This window comes from Anopheles stephensi, chromosome 2 (assembly GCF_013141755.1).
Source record: "Anopheles stephensi strain Indian chromosome 2, UCI_ANSTEP_V1.0, whole genome shotgun sequence".
NCBI classification, from domain to species: Eukaryota; Metazoa; Arthropoda; class Insecta; order Diptera; family Culicidae; genus Anopheles; species Anopheles stephensi.
In genome coordinates, this window is record NC_050202.1 from 17,488,096 (window position 1) to 17,507,610 (window position 19,515).

A 19,515-nucleotide genomic window follows, 5' to 3' on the forward strand; every position below is an offset into this window, starting at 1 on the left:
GTTCTACGGCAGCAAATCCCTTAAAACCATTACGTGACATGAGTTGACTTCAATTTAGGAAATTGCACAGTTTCGCCTGAACCTTTCTCCCGTGTGCGACCGAACGTCGTGACAGGTTCGTACCACGTCATCCTCCCAACTCCTCTTCTCAACCCCGCCCGCCACAGCGTAAGCTTAAACTGCCGGAAGGAGTGACAGCGGCACGTGACATTACGCCGCAAATGTCATGTTCGCGATGTTCCATCTCGCGCTTCTGACACTTAAATCTCCCCCGTCTCTATCGCCCGCCCGTGGATGCAGTTGACGCTTTGCTTGAAGGTCAATTTACAAATTTAAAATCCTTAACCCTTACTGGAGCGAAGGTACCCTCTGGCACTCTCACGTTTCTTTAGGCAGCGTCCCGCGGTTGCGCTTGTTGCATTGCGCACAGATTTGACAACCGAACGAAGCGTGCATGCGGTGGCGTTTTGTTTCTTTACTCCGCGCATTGATGGTGTGCGTGTACTCGTTTTGCTGAATTCAATTTATATTATCATTCAATTAAAACCGATTTCGATTAAATGATGTGTTGAGAAGAGGGTTAATCTGAGTCACGTGCCGCCGGTAGCCGTCGGGTTGCCGGACGTTGTCGCTCACAGATAGGGCTCGTGTCTTCCGCGGCTCGTGTGACGTGTGGAAGCGGTACTTGGCTTCCGCCTGGGGGAAAAGAAGAGGAAAAATCCCACCACCCGAAAGAAATATGATAATTTGGATTAGTTGGGTTTGAATTTATTATCTCGTCTCGAGCGTGGTTAGCCGTCGAGGGGGTTCGAATTGCGCTGATGAAAAGCGGTTCGATGCGCTTCGACGGATCGGGTCTGGGTTGACGGGAGCAACGTGTTTGGCAACATGTCACGGGCAGCCCATCGAAATCGGTGTTTGATGACGTGGCGAAACTTAACAGAGCGTGCAATATGAGCGCCGTCCGCTCATGGGAACGTGGTGGCGCCCGAGCGCGTTAGCGGTGTTTGCTGTGCTTGGTTTCGATCGGTATCGATTGTTTTGGATAGAAAGAACGTGAATAAGGATGGGACTGTAAATAAGGGTTGAAGTAGAACTTGGAGAGGCAATGTATGCAAAAACGATTATATTTTTTCTGTTATTTCTTATGAGCAGAAGAACACTGACTATATTTTAGTTCTAAACCTTTCTGCTTGAACCCTTGTTGACTTGTGCAACTCATTTTACAATAAATTCTTTGCTCGGTCATGTCTTACATGAAACTTTTTGGATGTGATTCCACTCTCCAGTATTTTTGAATACCTTGTCATATTAAAGGAGATGGGGACGAACACCGACGTATCAACAGGGTTTCTCAGTCGAAAATACTGCAAAGGCGTAGGCTTTTAATTTTTATCTCAATCTTATTTTATGCAACCTCAAGAGACCTCGTCCTGCCATTTTAAGCATCTTTTACTTTAATATTAGCTGAAAAGATTGTCTTGCGTGCAAGAAGATGGTCTGAATCTCAAATGAATCTTCGAGGAATCATAAAGCTGAGGGAAAAATTATTGCTTTAAGAATTCCTAATTGTGATTTTTTGGGAATGTATGAATCTTTGAGGATTCAAAAATCTTTGTGGATTCACGAGCCTTTAAAATTGAGATTTTGAGTCATTCAAATAATAATTTACATTCATGAATCTGAATCAGATTCACCTAATATCTTCTTCGTTGACAGTTAAACCTCAAAAAATCTCGGCCTACGGTTTCTATAACTTTATTTTACCCGTAGCTGGACAGTTGTCACGTACGGGGTGGCGATCCGGATAGGATTTCAAACACGGCTCTGCTGTGTGAAGACCGGCCCCGCTTTCACCTCGGCCACCCGACCACTCCAGAGATTCATCCCACACTAGACTTAATATTATGCCCTGCCGCGTGAAAGCTCTCCCGTCGAACTGTGATGTATAGTTTAGTAGGACCAAATTCTTTTTATTTCAAAGTTATAAGCAAGTGTAGATCTACAAAACTAAAACTGAAATGATTGACTTTCAAAATCCGCTGGAACTCTCTTATCGCTTCTTGAAAAATGTAAAAATCCTTTTTATTTTAGGTTTTTGTTTAAGGACTTAATTTTCTGCATTTTCAAAACAATTTTTGTATTTTTTTAATATAGAACGGCCTGAACTGGTAATGCTTAATTTTTTTTTATTTATAAATATCTGAGAGCGATCAACTCTTGCATTCAAGATTGATTTTTATATAAATTTGATTTTGTTGTATTAGGTGAAATGGAATCTTTTTTATTTTATTTTAAATAATTTTGTATATTTGACTACTTCATTTTGCGAGCAAGTAAAATATCAAAAAACATCAATAAGATTATAGTCTGGATCGAGTCTTATGAGGCTATCGATTTCGTAAGTGGGTCGCTAGTGTAACATGTTGTGGATTTAAAATCTGGTCGTAACAGTTGTCAATATTTAAAAATTCCATCTGTAGATATAAAAAAATGATGAAACCTAATCTAAATAGGACGACATGAGCCTCCTAAATTCACCGCTCTATTTATACAAACCTCATTCATTACAATCAAACAACGCGATGTAAAGTTTCTTCTTTAGCAAGCATTTAACCATCACATGCTTTCCACCACACACACACATCAACAAACAGGAAACTAGTTCCACCACACTTCGGGCTAGCGAGGCTCAAAACATGGTTCCACCGACAGTTACAAATGACACAATGCACGTTACATACAAACACATAACCAGGACGGCAGAGGATGCAAGGATGCACCCAGGCACCATTGTTCCGAATTTTAAAACATTATTCAACCCATTATTGTGCACAGCACAGCACAGTTGTTGTGCCGATTGTGCGAGTTGTGCCCATTGTACGTGTGTTGCCATCGGGGTTTTTGCGACGGCAACTGGCCGCGTACGTATTATGGCAATGCCCTTCAGAGGCATCAGTTTCCTGACAATGTTGCCCAAGGTGGAGCGCTCGGTGGGAGTATTAAACAGCAGCCCTATCGTTGAAAGCCCCGTTGTGATGGCTCCCATTTTCCGACGAGAGCGAATGGATTGTGCCAGAGCGTACCAAGTAGTAGTAGTAGTGGGACTGGCATTGCAAAATGGCATTGTTTCCATTCGAGCGGAAGTGAATTTTCAGCTGGAAAACTTCCACTACGATGCACCAACCAAGATTTTCCGACCGGACCTGGGGAAACGAGCATCACAGATGAAAACCGGTCACGAAATGGTTGCCGAGCTATGGCGGGAGCTCCTTTGTGCTGTGTTTCGGAGTTTTGCTCGTCGTCGTTTAGGATCGGCCATAGAAACATGTGTTGCCACGTATTGTGTGCCGGTATTGTGCCGGAATACTGGGCAAAACTCCGCTCGTCCGTTTGCCCGGTCCACGCCGAGCCAAGATCCATACCAAGATCGAAGCATTGTGCAGCAGACACAAGCACACAAGTACTCTTAATGTAAGCTACGCTTTCCTTCGGCTGTTTTTCCCCCCGAAACCCCGAACATTTTTGCTTCAGCTGTGTGAGATTTTACAGAATAGCATGGCGTACGCTTTTCCGGCTAGAGTTTCCCTCTTAAAACGAGAGGGAGAGAGAGAGAGAGCGTACCTGTCGAAGACAATACGCTCTACGGAGGAAATTAGAGGAAGTGTGCAAGGATATCCGAGATTATTTCTTCATCCGGTTGTGACGGGAGTGCCTTCACCTTGCGCTTCCTCGTGTGCAAGAAGGAAAACTCGTGTAGATGGAAACTTCCATTTCAATCCCAACACAACCAGGGGAAGGCAGGGCATGTGTCAAGACACAGCAGTGAGCCGAAACGAATGACAGGAAAGCGTACGGCGCCCTGAATGTGATTGAAAAGTGCTCCTTTCAGGTGGAAATTCGCCATTGTTAGGCACTCTGCCAAACCGTCGGTGGCAGGCAGACAGGCGCACGCCTCCCAAGCTCTTGGCGAAAAAGGATACATTGCTCAAGGACTCTCGCTCTCTCGCTCCCGCTCTGCTCTCAAGGATGACACTTGTGGGGCGCGTCAGAGTGAACGAATTTGTTTTCGCATTAACAAAATCGAAAGCGAATCACACTGCGCACGTCGACGTACAGGTTGATTGTATTAATTAATTGAGATCATGCCTTCCGAAACCGCATCCAAACACGTTCAACAACCACAGAACACGGTGAAACTGACAGCCCGCCCGACTGTTGAAGCATAATATCGCGAGGCACAAACTACAAAACTAATCCCGGCTTGGTGTGCAGGTGCGTTAGGTAGGTGGATTGGGAAACTTCAAGTAACACATTACACAAATTGAAAAGTGCTCTCAAAACTAACAAACCACCATATTGAACCGGGCCAACAGCTCAGTGTCGCTTGCCTCTCTCGTTGGTTTGGTTTTGATTTGTATAATTAAGCACAAGTGCACTTGACGATGGGAAAATGTTGCAATGGGTGCGAATGAAGCTATCACAAATGAATATTGCTTCGTATGTGATTAAATAGAGTAGTATGGTGTAGTTGAAATAGGCTTGAATATTATTATGGAACTAGCGTAGGTTGATTTGCTTGGAATAAGCCACAGAGGAATACTATAGGTTCTAAACTACAGGGAAAATTTGGATATCTTATTTGTTGGACTCATCAGAAAACTTGGTTATTTAAAGAAAAGTAAAAAATAATACCTGAAGGAAGCAGATACGAACTCATTGGCTTAGGCTGGAGCTATTGCTCAAATGTATACGACTCGGGAGGGAGTTTGATTGCAAGATCTCACCCGTCAAATTCCATACCAATTTTATACGACTGAGCAGTGACTCAGGTTTAAATAAGTGTTAAACTTCTTGTACATGAAGAAAGGGCGTGAACAAATATGTTGCGCCAATCAGTTTTCAAACTACAATCGATGAAATGTTAGCAGTTGTCCAAAGCATTCTGTGTCATTCTGTCATTCTTTTCTTCTGTGGTTCTATCTACCAGCATTTCACACTTTTTCTTGTTTGAAAGTACCTCTTGAAGAAGCCGTAGTCTGCCATTACTGGCTTCCTTTACTTGATTATACCCGTAGCTGGATAATCAGTCCTACCTACTAGAAAACAGTTCAGGCAGGACTCAATATTCAACTCCGCCGTGTGTAGTCCGATTGCCTCTACTAACAGACCAACTCAACTTGTCCGGTCATACTATAATTTGGAGAAATTTCTCCACTAAAAACATCTGATGCAACGGTTAACGTTTGAACTGTAACGAACATTTATATTCCTAACTAGTACTAAAATCTTGTACTGCGACATGGACTCCATCCAAAAGTTACAAGCTCCTGTTACCCGTTAGAAAGATCCTCAGAAGGATTTTTGGTCCCGAAGAATAATGAAAGAACTATGAGGAACTTTATGATCCCTAAGTCATTCTCACCATCGCCAGACTCCTAATGGGCTAGTCTCGTCATGAGAATGGAACCGAACGACCGAGTCAGAAAATAAGTTTCAGACTGACCACACGAAAAGATAAAGCGTGGTTTGGTCCAGATTTAGATGGAGCGCTGACCTTAATGCTTCTAATGGACTTAAGTCTGTTAGCGGTTCAAATATTTCTGCAGCGGGCTTAGACGGCGAAAATGGTTCTAAGGCCTGATGCAGAAATAAGTAAGTAAACTAGCCAGTATGTAACTAATCTCTTCAAACCTAAGTGAGTAACAAGTTTGATCGACCTTAACTACCTCTTCTTGCAGTTCTCAGTTCTATAATAAGCATTTTTAATAGCTAAAGTGGTTCATATTGCATAGTACTTATTATAAATAAGCCCAATACAGTGTTCGACGATACTGATTACATTACAAGGTTCATTACAAAATTATTGATTACTGCTGCTGCTCGGGCTGGGACTGGGAGTGACTGAGAGTAACAGCCTTTCAATATTATAAAGAAGATGTATTAATGATGATGGTTCTAATAATTTATTACCAGAATATACTGCTTTTTCGTCAGCTTGAATCCTTAACATTCCACTCATCTGTAATAACTGTTCTTAGTGTTTTGTATCTTGCTTTTATGATACGCTTCAATATATTTAAGAGGTATTATACTTCCAATCACTATCCGAGCCTATCAGATGTCTACTGACGCTTGCAGTGAATTGATCCTTAAACTTTTTGAATTTTACTAAAAAACTTTGCCCAACGATGCTGGATATTACTGGCGACGATTGCCAGCATGCGATTGCTACCACACCGTATCCTGCAGAGTAAAACTGCTCCATCCAACGCACAAATGTAAACCAAACTTCCCATAAACACTGTGAAGGTTCAAAAAACCATATTCGAACCTGTGTTGAAACAAACCGTCCATTTGTTGTAGTGCATCGTCTGGTGGAGCGTGTTAATCGTGTCTAGGCGGTAGATTTATTTTCCCAACACGAACACTTCACTGCACGCCCGTATGCACAACCAGTTAGTTGGACGCAGCAGTTCCTTGCAGCTTGAGAGCTGAGACTGACGGAAACAAACCACTTCACGGAATTATGGAACCCTTGGCCAAAGCCACCAGGAAAAAAAACACACACACACACACACTGGCTGGAAAACGTCAGGACCACGAGGATGTGCGGACGGTAGGACAAAATGGTGCAGCGTCATTGTTGTTAAGGATGTGAGCAAATATTTGTAGTTTTGCTGGCATGACGTGTAATCGGGCCTATCCTCCCTCTCCCAGGTTCCGTCGTGGGGAGAATTGGGAAAGGACACTCATGCTCGAGTTCAATTTCCGGAATGATTCTCATCTTTCGCCCCGGTGGTTGGAACGGGGTTACGGGGGTTGGAAAACAATGGTGTGATTTGTTTACAATTCGATAGCGGGCGAACGGGCAGGCATATACAAGGCAGGCGTCCCACTGAGTCGCTGATTGTGTGGATGTGCCTTTATTTGCACTGGCATCATATGCCGTAGATCGGACTGTGTAACAATGCGCTCAAGCCCTGGGTAAGGTTAAGCGCGGTAGGTTAAATTGTTTAGGGCCAACCAGTCGGTGTGCGAGTGTGTGAGTTTTTATTTCACTGTTTACAAATTATTGTAAAGTTTGCGTTGCTGGTTTGCAAAATTAATGTGAAACCAATCGAGGGCTAAGCAGTGGCCCCATTTGAATTGAAGTTCAGCTATGCTGCCTCAACAGATTGCCGATCCAATCTGCTATCCCGGTGTTTCGAGTGTGTGGAGGAAGGAAAATTAATCACTGCAATCAATAACCTTTCTGGCATTGTTGTAATGGGATCGGCTTGCTCGAATAATTTACAATTTTCCAATTCGAATGTTCGAATGCTTTGTCTTTTTTGTGTTTGAGTTCCAGAAGCAGTAAAAGCAGTTTTGTGTGTCCTCTATTTAATAAATTATTGAAATCTGGCAAATAAGTGCGACATAGAGCTGTCCGATGTATGACAAACTGATTTAAAATTGTTTATAAAGTGGTTAAATAATAACTAACCCTCCGGCTAACGAATTCAGCAATGCAGAACTCAAACAGCATAAATAAATTGATTTTGCACAATCCTATAAAACTCAGACCCTCAAAACTTATTTAGCAAAGCGGTGGTCCGCCAAACTGAGGACTGATTATCCAACTATGCGGTATCAATAAGTCTAGTAAGTCAGAAATGGCAGACATGTCCTTAGAAGGCCAAGAAAGAAGAAGAAGAAGAATTTAGCAAAGCAAAGAGAAGACTATTATCTTAGTCATATAACTGCTTTGACCTTGAGAAGACGTCAATATCGCTTACGGTTACGAGCTGTCACCTGAAATTCGAATATCCGTTCGTCGTTCTGAACGACACATTAGCGCTGTCATCCCATCTGAGTATATGCCTACCACGCCTCCTTTGTCTATTAATCCTCCTGTGTTCCTGGGTCGATTATCTGGGTCGTCCGGTGTTATTCTCACGACGTGACCAACGATGCTTAATTTAATGTTTTAATTGATTCTTCGGATATTATCACTAATTACTTCATCATCAATTCAATTCATCACTCTCAGAAAGGGGACTTCTTCTTCTTCTTCCTTGGCACTACAACCTCGAGAGGTCTCGGACTGCCATTTGTGGCTTTCTCTGGCTTGAATTTACCCGTAGCAAAGTAGTCAGCGCTGCGTACGGGGAGGCGGTCTGGATTGGAGTTGAACCCCGGTATTAGGGGGGACCGGACACATTAAAATCGAATAATTCGAAGACTAATATGACTTTTTAATATTTTTAACCATCAAATACCTAGAACACTTCATACTGAGACTTCACTTTAAAATGTAAGCGTTAAATAATTGATCTTTTGTTTTTGGTTTATTTTGACCAATTGATACCCAAATGTCGATCAAATTCAAAAATCTATTTGGCTCAACAACCTCGAGAGGTCTCGGTCTGTCATTAATGGCTTTCCTGGACTTGATTTTGCCTGTAGCTAAAATGTCAGTCCTAGGCCTGGTGTGGAAATAGAAGTAGGAAAACAGATGCTACCTCTGTATCCAATCATAAGTCCAAAACATTTCCTTGTACGTCAGAACAAGTTTAAAACATTTAGTATTTATATAGATGGACGGAATACAAAGTTCTGCAATCTTCTTGCAGCCTAATCAGTAAAAAATTGCCTTAAAACTTCACTTTAATCTAAGCTGCACGTTTTTTTCCTTCCCATAGGTGCCGAATGGAAGCTATTAACCGAAGACGAAAAGCGACCGTTCATCGACGAAGCGAAGCGTTTGCGAGCGATGCACATGAAAGAACATCCGGACTACAAGTATCGGCCACGCCGGAAGCCAAAGCCAATCCGGCGCGACGGTTACCCATACCCGATGACGTACCCATCGGTGCCCGTCGATGCCCTGCGAGCCGGTAAGTAGCTTCAATCCGAAACCATCGTGAGCAAAAGAGATATGCCGTGTCCCGTTTTTCTCATCACACACCAACGTCTGCTTTCAGGTATAACGCCAAGCTACTTTGCACCGGGCGCTCCCTACCATTTAGGCAGCCATTTGTCACAAGCCAGTCCACCCACGACACAGGTGAGTTTCAATTATGATCGAGATAAGTCCCCGACGTGCGGATTTGTACCGCTTCAGCGATCAAGTCTGATCGCGATCAGACTTTACAGAGCGTACAATAAGACACAATGAGGGGCAATACTTCAAAGTGACAGTTTGCAGTTGTCAAATGGTCGTTGAAGATGCATCCAAAATTCTCATTCAATCCTTCCGAGAAGTGGTCCTCTCACAACAGGCAGACAATCGTTTGACATAATTTTGTTTGTTTCCGAAATTATAATTGAGCCAGAGACTGTTACATCTTCACCTAAAGGTAAAACATTGTAGCTGACTCGAGTGTCTTATGTTCCAAGTGGCACTCCTGCTAGCATTGAATGGTTATTACCACGCTCCTTGAGAGATTCACCTCTCGAAGACTTGAAGTGCTATGTGGGATCTTCCGGATGTCACCTTCGCGGGTTCAATGTCTAGCGCAGGCGAACCTCGCACGGTAGCTACCTTGATTGAGAAATTTGTCACTCACTTGATTAGTTGTTTGTCATGCTGATGTCCCCATCATCATCAGCTTCTTGCTCAACCATCGCCTGGAGCTGCCAGCGAGTGAAGCGAGTGCTGGAACAGGAAATGGCCGTTATTTGTTGGCGGGCCCGTGATTTCGTGGGAGGCTTACTACTGAGCGACTGTCAGCTGCCTTCAAAGTGTTGGAGTTAATTAAGTTAATTGCATCTGGAGACCTTCCAGGAGAAATGTACAGTGGGAAACAGTGACACTGTGGAAGCGGGTTTAAATTCTTGTACCATGTTTCCATCCTTTCTGTTCAACAAAAGCAGCAGATGGTTAACACAAACCAGAAGTAAAAAGCGAATAGAGATGTACGGTGCTCTAGAAGACCTCTTCGGAGAGAAACATTTTGACTGTGAAATCATCTATAATTGGAGCCGATTATGGGTAGCTTCTAGCAGTTACCCTTTTTTTGTTGCTGATGTTCAATCCATTCTACTTTGCACCAGTTTTATGACTTGAAGTTGAAGAGTTTCCCGACCGTATCTCTTCCCCTGGTTTGCTGCTAGAAGCGTTTAACAAACCGTAAACAAGTTTCCTCCTTCTTCCGAAGGCATGCTCAGCTCCACGAACTCGAACCGATGATACCTGTGGCCAGGAAATCGTAGGTCCGGGAACCATCCAGGAACATGTGCGGGCTGGGACCGGTTGATGAAGTTGTCTATGAAGACGGAGCACCGATTGGGAGTGGAAGCATAACGCTGTGTTTAAAATGATTACAAGATTAATTTGATGATTTAACACTTTAGGGGTTGTTTCGTTTCGTGTTGCCTTCACCTTCTTCCTTGTGGCTTTCGGTCGCTTCGAGGCTTTCTCTCGCTTCGCATCTTGATCGGCGTTGATGGCTCATCCGCTCGTGTGGAAGTTAATCGGAGAGGATTGTTTTTTTTTCTCTTACACTTTTCCCAACCGGTAAAGCTGTGCTGCCCTTCGGTAGTGGTTTAAGTGATAATTCGACGGTTTCCACTATGACCGATCAAATTATAGGAATTATCGGCTGTATCGGGCCCGGTAGTTATTTTCATTTATTTCGATCGATTTGTCTGATCGACGGGCTACGGGGATGATTTTCATGTCAAACTCTGTATTTTTTTTTTTTGGGGTTCGTTCCGTATTTGGAAGGGGAGCGTGAAAGTGTGTGTGTGTGTGCTGTCTGTGAGTGTTTTACACGGTAGCAGAAGATTGGTAAACGGCGTTAAACGGATCGGGATGATTGTTTTAAGCGGTGCTGGTTTAATGATTAAGTGGGATTTGATGGATTGGCGGTTGATTGCTTGGCTTAAGGATGGGGTTAGCGTGACGCTCGGGATGGTGTCAAAAATTACACAACCGGCTTGTTATTGGTTGTGATATTGAAACACTGGTTATGAGGTAGATGGAAATTGAAATAAATGATACGACCGTCGTGTGCTGTTCAGGTTGAAAGTGAAAATTGCCTCGTATTTAGATTAAGCATTGTCAACTTTAGAAGCGCAGGCAAAGGTTTATTTAATTAATATTAATTGGAAAAGACTATATTAGCACAGATAAAATGTTGGTTAAAAAATAATTTTAAAGGAAGGGAAAAGTAAATCATTAAACAGGATTAAAGAAACTTCAGGGTTTTTAAGGTAAAATGTCCAATATTTTCGATTGCGGTTTTCAAACGTCGCTAGATAAATCATTTAGACCGCTAATTACTTTACTAAATTCAAGTCCGCAATTTGAATTAGTTTTCACATATTTTTTTCAAATATAATCAAGGATGTTTAAAGAGAGAAGACTGAGTGTTTATAATAGCTCGAGACAATACAGTGAGTAGGGTTAAACGAACACAAAATTCATAAATTTCTGATGGTTTAATGCTCGTCACACTATTCTTTACTACTAAAACAGTAAGACATAGAAAATGTAAAATATATTAAGTTAAGGTTACTTTTGTTTCAAAACTCATTTTCAAAGTTATCCTAAGTGCTTTAAATTCCAAAGAAAAATAGTTGAATCGCTTACTATTCGCTTTCCATGTATAGGATTTCAAACATGAACCAACTGCAAGCGCCAAATACTATTAGTTATGGTTTAATGTTGAGGTTTCGGATTTTTTTTTTAAATTAAGATTTTTCTGCAGTTTTGGGGCCGGACCGTGGCCGAGGTAATTACGGTCACCGGTCTGTACACGACAAAACCTGAGTTCAAATCCCATTCAGACCGCCTTTGCGTACGCTAGACTGACTATCCAGCTACGGGTAAAATAAAGTAGTAAAAGTCATAGGGTGGCTCGGTGATAGATGCGACAGCAGCACCAGTCTTCATACGGTAGGACCGGGGTTCAAGTCTCATCTGGGCCGCTCCCCCAAATTGAGGACTGACTATCCGGCAATGCGGTAAGCCATAAATTTTAATAAGCCAGAAATTGCAAGCCGAGACCTCTTAAGGTTTTAGTGCCAAAGAAGAAATAGTATATTTTAGTTTATTTTATAGGGCGGTTTATGGTCATCTGTAATCGATAATTAAAAAAAATCAGGAGAAAGGACAGTAAAAGCAGACTTGAAAATTTAGAGCCATGGTCAGTAATTTTCAAAACTTGCGTCAGTATGAGCTATTTCTGCAAGATTTCATCCACTTCAGAGTTACTGAAATGGGTTTTATACTGGTTCTTAAAGCGTTCTAGGGCGTTTAGAGCCGGTCTTTATAAGGCAGTACCGGGGTTCTAATCCCATCCGGGCCGTTCCCCCGTAGTGAGGACTGACTATCCAACTACGAGGTATCATTAAGTCTAGTAAGCCAGAAATGGCAAGCTTGACCCTAAATGGTCGTTAGGCCAGGAAGAAAAGCGTTCTTCTTATATTATTTGTATCAATTATTAAATTATTTTTAAATTAACCAAATCAATGTTAAATCACGGGAAACTCGGGTTTGTGTTTAATTTATTTTATTGATTTTGTTATAATATTTGTCCGATAATTTATTGGCCTCAGTTTTGAGCATGCTAATGAATACAAAGTTTGTCAATGTTTTTTCTCTGTTGAGTTATACGTTAAGGTGAAGACTGTAAGTGTACAAATAACCTCATGCCAAACCTTGTCGATGCAAGTATGAAGAAAACATATATTTACAACCTAGTAACAGAATAATCAAGTATTTAAAACAAACGCCAATTTCTTTAAATAAATCGAATCTGTTACAAAGATACTCATAACTCAATTATATTTTATATCTCTTAAGACACAAATGGGAATAGACTAAATTGTGTTCTCAAAAAACACTTTAAAATTCCGTTTCAAAATTCACTGTCAGTCAAAGATGTTTCACCCTCGCATGTGAGCAAACAAAACAGGCGTCTAACAAAGGCTTCTTTCTGGTGTGGTGTGTGCCGGCCGCTAGTTCGAATCTCACTCACAGCAGTATTGCGCCGGTAGTCTTCTAAACAAACAAACACATAGTTTTTTTCATATTCCACCAAAATACGCATAATAGGAAGTAAAACAAACTCTCCCTTTTGCTCGAAGAGAAAGAGAGAGGGGCAGCCAGCAAAATTGTCACCGTTTGTTGTTCAAACCGTTTACGGAAAACCGTTCCCCGATTTTTCTATTCTATTTTTCATTGTGCAACTTCAGCACTGTTAAGAGAGTACAGGGTTTGGTAAAATGTGCGTATTCCAGGCCTTTTTTTATTTGGTGAAGGGTTCGGTAGGTGTGTGTGTGTGTGTATAATTACACCGACGACTCAACAACGCCCCATAATTGTACGCAAATGTGGTGTGGTGTGGTGAGGTGTTTGCTTTTCCAACGATTGTCACTGTTTAGATTTTGACAACGACACCCTACGCGGACGGTCATTTTTACCCAGACATGGCAGCCGGGTTGGGCTCTCCTTACCAAACTCCGGGATGTTGATATTTCGAATCATGCACGAAGAATTTTTTTCCCGATCTGTCATTGTTTTCAAGTGTTTACTTTCTCCTTCAGTATGATTTATTTTTCTCCTGTTCCGCAATACGAAGCCTTCCGGCCGGTGGAAATCGTGAGAAACTTTGCTTTCTAGTGGGAGCTCATAAAAAAAACTCCATAGGGATACGGAACGGAACGGCATTGTTGTTCTAGCAATTTTCTGCTATTTTCCCCATTGTCTAAACAAGCACACATCATCGCACCCATCGGTGGGATGATTCTTCTCGATCATGGGAAAAAACTGTTGGTGCTAATGATTGCGCCAGAATCGGCTTAAGTTCCCCAGCGCTACCCAACGAAACGCTCCTAACCGTTCGGCCAGCTTTTCCCAGCCGGACGATCGGATGGACGATTAAGTAAGAAATTGGATCAGTTTCAATGATCCCGGGTTACACCGTTCGTCCCGGGCCCGGTAAATCGATTTCCACTTTTCCGTAGCAGATGAAGATGTTTATTGGAGGCCGCGAAGTCGGTGAGAAATTGGACGGCCATAGCAAATGGGGTATAAAATTCGATCCTCGGAATCGATTCGACCTTCCAATGAATGAATCTCGTTCGGCTTGGGTTGCGGTTTGTGCCGAATTCCGAGTCAGATGAAATGGCTGTTTAGCCACGTTTTTCCAGCTAATGAGAAGTGCCGATCATGATTCGGAGATGATTTGCTGTTCGGTACGGTCCGGCGGTAAATGATTGGCTCTGGGGCAATCGCTGGAGTGGGATGAAACGAGATCAGGTGTGTTGCTTTGTGTTGAGTGGCAGGAATGTCGTGAGAACTAGTTTGTTTTCCTAAGAACAATATTGTCCAAAGGTTTTTCATAGTTTGCGTGAGAGGTATCACAAGAATTGAGTTTAGATTTTAAATTGGTCTTCAAAATCACACTTCATTATTTAAGAAGAATTTTGAAACTTTACATTACAATAGAAAATACTTAAAACTTTTAATTATCTTAAGGCGACAATTTGGTCTTAAGATTTTAAGGCGACAATTTGACGTTAATACATTTTTATCATTAAACAGATGTTCGTATATTTCTGTACAGGTCTGTATAAGACGCGACAGGAAAATAATCTAAAATGGTAAAATATAATTTTTAGGTCGACCAGGGCGAATAATCGCTTATTAAAGTAAGTTTCTGCTTTATTTCTAATTACTTGTGAGCACTGGCTCCGGGTCTATTGAGGATCAGGACCACATCACATCCTAGAAGATCAAAGAGCATTTTGTATGTAGTTTGGCCTCATGTTTATAGGATTTAAAAATGTCCTACGAGATGATCATAATGTAGAAATATCAGGAAGCGAACGCACAGGCATTGCAACAGCTTCATTCAAAATCTTCTTGAAAAAAATCCCTAAAGCATCACGTAACTTGCTAAGCCTGCCAATATTTCTTAAGAATCTATTCAAAACGAAGACTTGCACACTTCACTCCTATAGCTAGAGTGAAATTTTACCAGATTACTATTGTGTGATTCGATCGCTAAAATTTAAAGAAAGCTGATGAAAGACTTCACTTCATTTGGCTTAATTTCATCAGCCAAATTTAAAGATGTCCCCCAAGATGGGGAGGTTTGAAGTTCTACTCATGTATACGGCGAATATCATATTGAATCGCTTGGTGGCATCAACCAGCTTGGAAATATTGGTGAAAATCAGAATTTTCAGGGACTTCATGTTTCCCTGAGAGATTCTGAGCAACTACTCTGAAGGTTAATTAATTGTCTTAAAATAAGATCGAGCTCTACATCACAAGTCATATCGAACCCTGCGATTCTTTATAATAAACAGAAATTTTCATCCAAAGATTTATAATCGCCTAACATTCTGGGCTTTTAGATTATCCTTTTTGAGACAAGCAAATGCTAACCCTGAACTGCAAATCCTCATGTCTATAATAACACTCACGTGGTAGTCGATGGTCGTGCACACTGTCTTTTTCGTTGTCTTTTGGAGTAAACTTGCGCGAACGTCATTGGTTTCATGATAGGTACTCGATCAAATAATCCCAGAACGATTATAAAATAATATTCTACTATTTTTAAAATAATTGAGCATCATCTTCTCAATCTAACTATTTCGAAATCTGTATGCTTTAAGCAAAGATGCAGCAATCTAGTTCAAACTCCTTACATTCCCAACCCACACGATCGATTCATTTGTCCCACATAATTCAAAATCGATTTTATTTCCACTGATCTTCGCGTAAAACAAGTGCAAAACGAGACGCGAAAAGCAAGCGCAACGGCTATCATTTTCCAACAGCACCGGACGATGGCAAACAACACAGTTCAACAATGTAAGCAGCAACGGTTGATTGACGATGGCACTGTGGACTGTGAAGTGCAATTTGCTTCCCACAATGAGCTGTCTTCGGATGCACCATTCAGCAGGATCGTTTCACAAACCATCATTCGGTGTGATTATAGATAACAGATAACAGGCTTAGAATTTCGTTCGTCATTGAGTGCGAATAAAAAAACCTCGGCTGGCTAAGAAAATCAGCCAGCAGTCGAACAATGGAATCTGGAATCCTAAACAAACATACCAACTCATGGTACTACGCAGAAGGTGTACTTCTTGGATCAAACCACCGCAGTGGCGGACACCATTTATGAGCGTCCGAACCGTAAGTGTTGAAGAGGGAAGGTTGAAAATATTATATTTATCGCATCATTTCTTTTAATCATATACCATTAGGTGGTGGTTAAGAAAAACCCACAGTGCATCATCACCTTATTCGCTGCCCGTCAGTTTCTGAGGGCGTTTGTGTGTACGGTGCCTCTGTACGGGGTTGTGTTTTTTAGGAAATTTCTCAGCTTGTTAACTGCCCGGTTGCACGTTTTCACCATCGAGGCTTTTGCTTCTGTGCTTCTGTGGAGTAATTACCCCAAGCTCAAATAATTTTTGGGCTCCGAAGGCAATGTTTCAATCTGTACGCCATTTATTTAACCTGTCAGGGTAACGTAAGCCGGTAAAGGTTAACCTGTGTGCTGCTAGGTGCAAGATGTAATTATGTTTTTAACACTTTTGCTCTTCCTACTGTATCATTATCCAGTCTATTCACGCTCACCTTGGGGAGGGGTTTTTGTTCTGTGTTTGTTTTACCTTGGGTTTTACTTGTCTTGTTTGTCCTAAGATGGTTTTCAATGGAGGAACGGGTCTTTTATTTTATTTGTTTATCTTTTGCTGGTTTGCTTTTGTTTGTATGTTTTTTCATAGATTTTTATCATCTTTTTCCACAACTTTTATTTTTATTTATTTGTTTATTTATTTACTTATTTCTTTATTTGTTTATTTAGTTATTTATTTGTTTATTTATTCATTTATTTCTATATTTATTCATTCATTTAATTATTTAGTTATTTATTTATTTAATTATTTTTATGGTTTCATGCCGTATTGTTACCACCGTGTGTGATGAATTTGAAATTTAACTATATGTTTTTCATTAAAATTCTCACAATATTATCGTTTGATATAGAGTCCTGTTGTTTATAGCAAGTCCTCAATTTTCCTCAAGATATTTCCTTATTCAATTTGCTAAGGATTATTACTTCTTGGGAGTTAACCTCTCACATCACTGAAGCAGAAGCGTCAAACACATACAACAAAATCAGAACTGACAACCACAACCAGCTAACAGCCTCCAGGCATCCCAACCCGGTTTTGTCACCCTAGCGCCCAACGCTGGAGTTTGTTTTGATTTGATTATAGGTTTTGCGGGGCTTACAGGGAACCACAAGATAAGGTGTTCAATTCATGAAAAATACCTCACAAAGACGCACACGGCATGCGAGGGCCAGAAAATTACAGTCTCAGAGTGTGCCCCAAGGACATGCGCACCTAACCTTTGGCATCCCTTCCAATTCTCTCACTGTACCCCTCACTGGTATGGCGAAAAAGTCTGCAAAAACATCTGCCATTTGTTCGGCCGCCACGCAAGGGTGCGGTGGGAACGGACCTCGTGAAGTAATCCCGTGCAAAGGGCCGCTTGTCTCACACAAACAGAGGATATACACAACGAGGAACACCTCACAAGCCCTCGACGGAGGGAAAAAAGTCAAAAGTCCGTCCGGAACAAATAGTGTTGCTTCTTATTTCAATCAAACACAAAAGGGCGGGTAAGGCCGGAAGCTGACCGGAAAGACTAAATGACGCCCCATAAGCCGTCTAATTATTGTCCATTAGCTGTGGCGCAAACAAATGGAAACGATGCTGTCGACGGTTATTTCGGCAAGTTTTTCTTCTGCTGGATCGAAATTTCGCCAAGTCAATGTCAAATTAAGACATTCTTTTATACTTGTGTGCTGGCTATGGCGATTTGAATAGGGTGAGAAAAATAGGTGCTGGAAGTGGTGTTATTTACTTGTTATTAAATGTGTGAATAAGATTTGGGTTAGGTCCTTCTGATTTGATGTTTTGGAAAACTAAATATTATAAATAACAAAGCCCAAAAATCTATAACTCGATCAAAATAAGTGTTAAACAATACAAATACACACAAATAAAAAGGGAAACAAAACAACAGACAAAAGAGCAGAAGAAGAAAAAACCGCCCCAAAATGACAACAGCAACGGAAAGGAAGTCTTAAGAAATGAAGCCGAACGAAAGAATGCACTGACAAAAGATGACACTCAAACAATGGCCGCTTAACGAGCGTCTCGTTCACGCTCGATCACGTTCGCGAATGTGGCAAGGTGATGAAAAAAAAACAACCTACCCACCCCCTCCCCATGCCCAAGCATTATGTAAAAAATGAATGTGCACGCTAAGGACGGAAACGGACCGGACGGATAGAAGGAACGGGCACACTCACGCCGGTTGTAGCTCGAACTTCGCGGAGAACGGTGTGAAGAAGGCAACAGCAGCGGCACATTCATTACTGGTTATTTATTTGAAGTTATTTATTATTTTACTTGTTATTTAAATTCATAAACCCACAGCAACGCACCGTCATCCAGTCCGTCTCGTTTCGCTTCTCCAACTGTTTCTCCATAGTCGACGGTTAAAGACACACGAATGACACACTGCTAGATCTCAAGATCGTGATCGAATGCTCCTTCGGGGGTGCAGTTTCGATACGACCTTCGGGATGGTATGGTTTTACTGCATCCGATCTGGGAGTGTTATTGTTCTAAGGCATAAATGGGAAGGTGTTAAAGGAAATCTCTTCCTCTTTACATCTCTATCCATGTGACTAATAAGATGTCTAATCGTTGGTCTGTCCTGCTAATTCTTTTTCGGCGGTCAGGTGTGCCTCTGATCGATCTTTCGAATTACTGAAGCTGTTTCTAAATTCCGTCCAGACCTACATTCCTACGTCCGTCCAAAACTACTGGTGAAACCAAGCCAAGAAGACCATAAAATGCAGACCTCTCGAGGTTTTGTAGTTCCTAGGAGAAGAAGAATTTTATTTTTGGGAATAGGTTTGTTAACTAAACTGTTGTAATCCTAGACCACAACCAAAGCTCCTGTTAATAGATTTCATACGGCAGCACCGGAATTCAAATTTCATCTAGACCGCTCCCCCGTAAGAAGACTAGTAAGCCAGAACCATTAAGACTGGTAAGCCAGAAATGGCAGGCAAGATCTAATAGGTCGTTAGGCCTAGAAGAGTAAGAGAAAGAGCGACAGAGAGAGAGAGAGAGATAGAGAGAGAATCCGAGGAATTGGTCTAGCTAGCATTCTGGAGTAGGTTTTCGTATTAGCCTAGCTAACAATGATTATAGGAAGCATTTCCATTAAAAACTAGAGAAAGGGCATTAAAAATTATACCCACGGACCTTGGAAATGGCTGTTCTGAAAAAAAAGTCTCTAATTCGTAACTATTTCTGTGCAAATTCTGTTGATCGGCAGTTCTATTCAGATCTATTGAGGTCAGTTGGGAGTCACTTCATTCTACGACTTGCCCACCGCAGGAATCTCTCTCGAGCTCTGTCTTCTGCACATTCTCACTGGTTGTCACATGGAAGACTTCGTCTCAGACATGAACGATG

At 41.6% G+C, this 19,515-nt stretch overlaps 1 protein-coding gene across 6 annotated transcripts in view; it reads left to right on the forward strand.

Moving 5' to 3' along the window:
- Positions 1 to 19,515, forward strand: part of LOC118507266 (SOX domain-containing protein dichaete) — a 210,875-nt gene that overhangs the window by 186,401 nt on the left and 4,959 nt on the right. For all 6 annotated transcript variants that reach the window (XM_036045558.1, XM_036045559.1, XM_036045563.1 and 3 more), the window contains 2 exons: positions 8,685 to 8,879; positions 8,967 to 9,049. In XM_036045558.1, the coding sequence (XP_035901451.1) occupies positions 8,685 to 8,879; positions 8,967 to 9,049 (278 nt within the window). The remainder of the gene's footprint in view (positions 1 to 8,684; positions 8,880 to 8,966; positions 9,050 to 19,515) is intronic.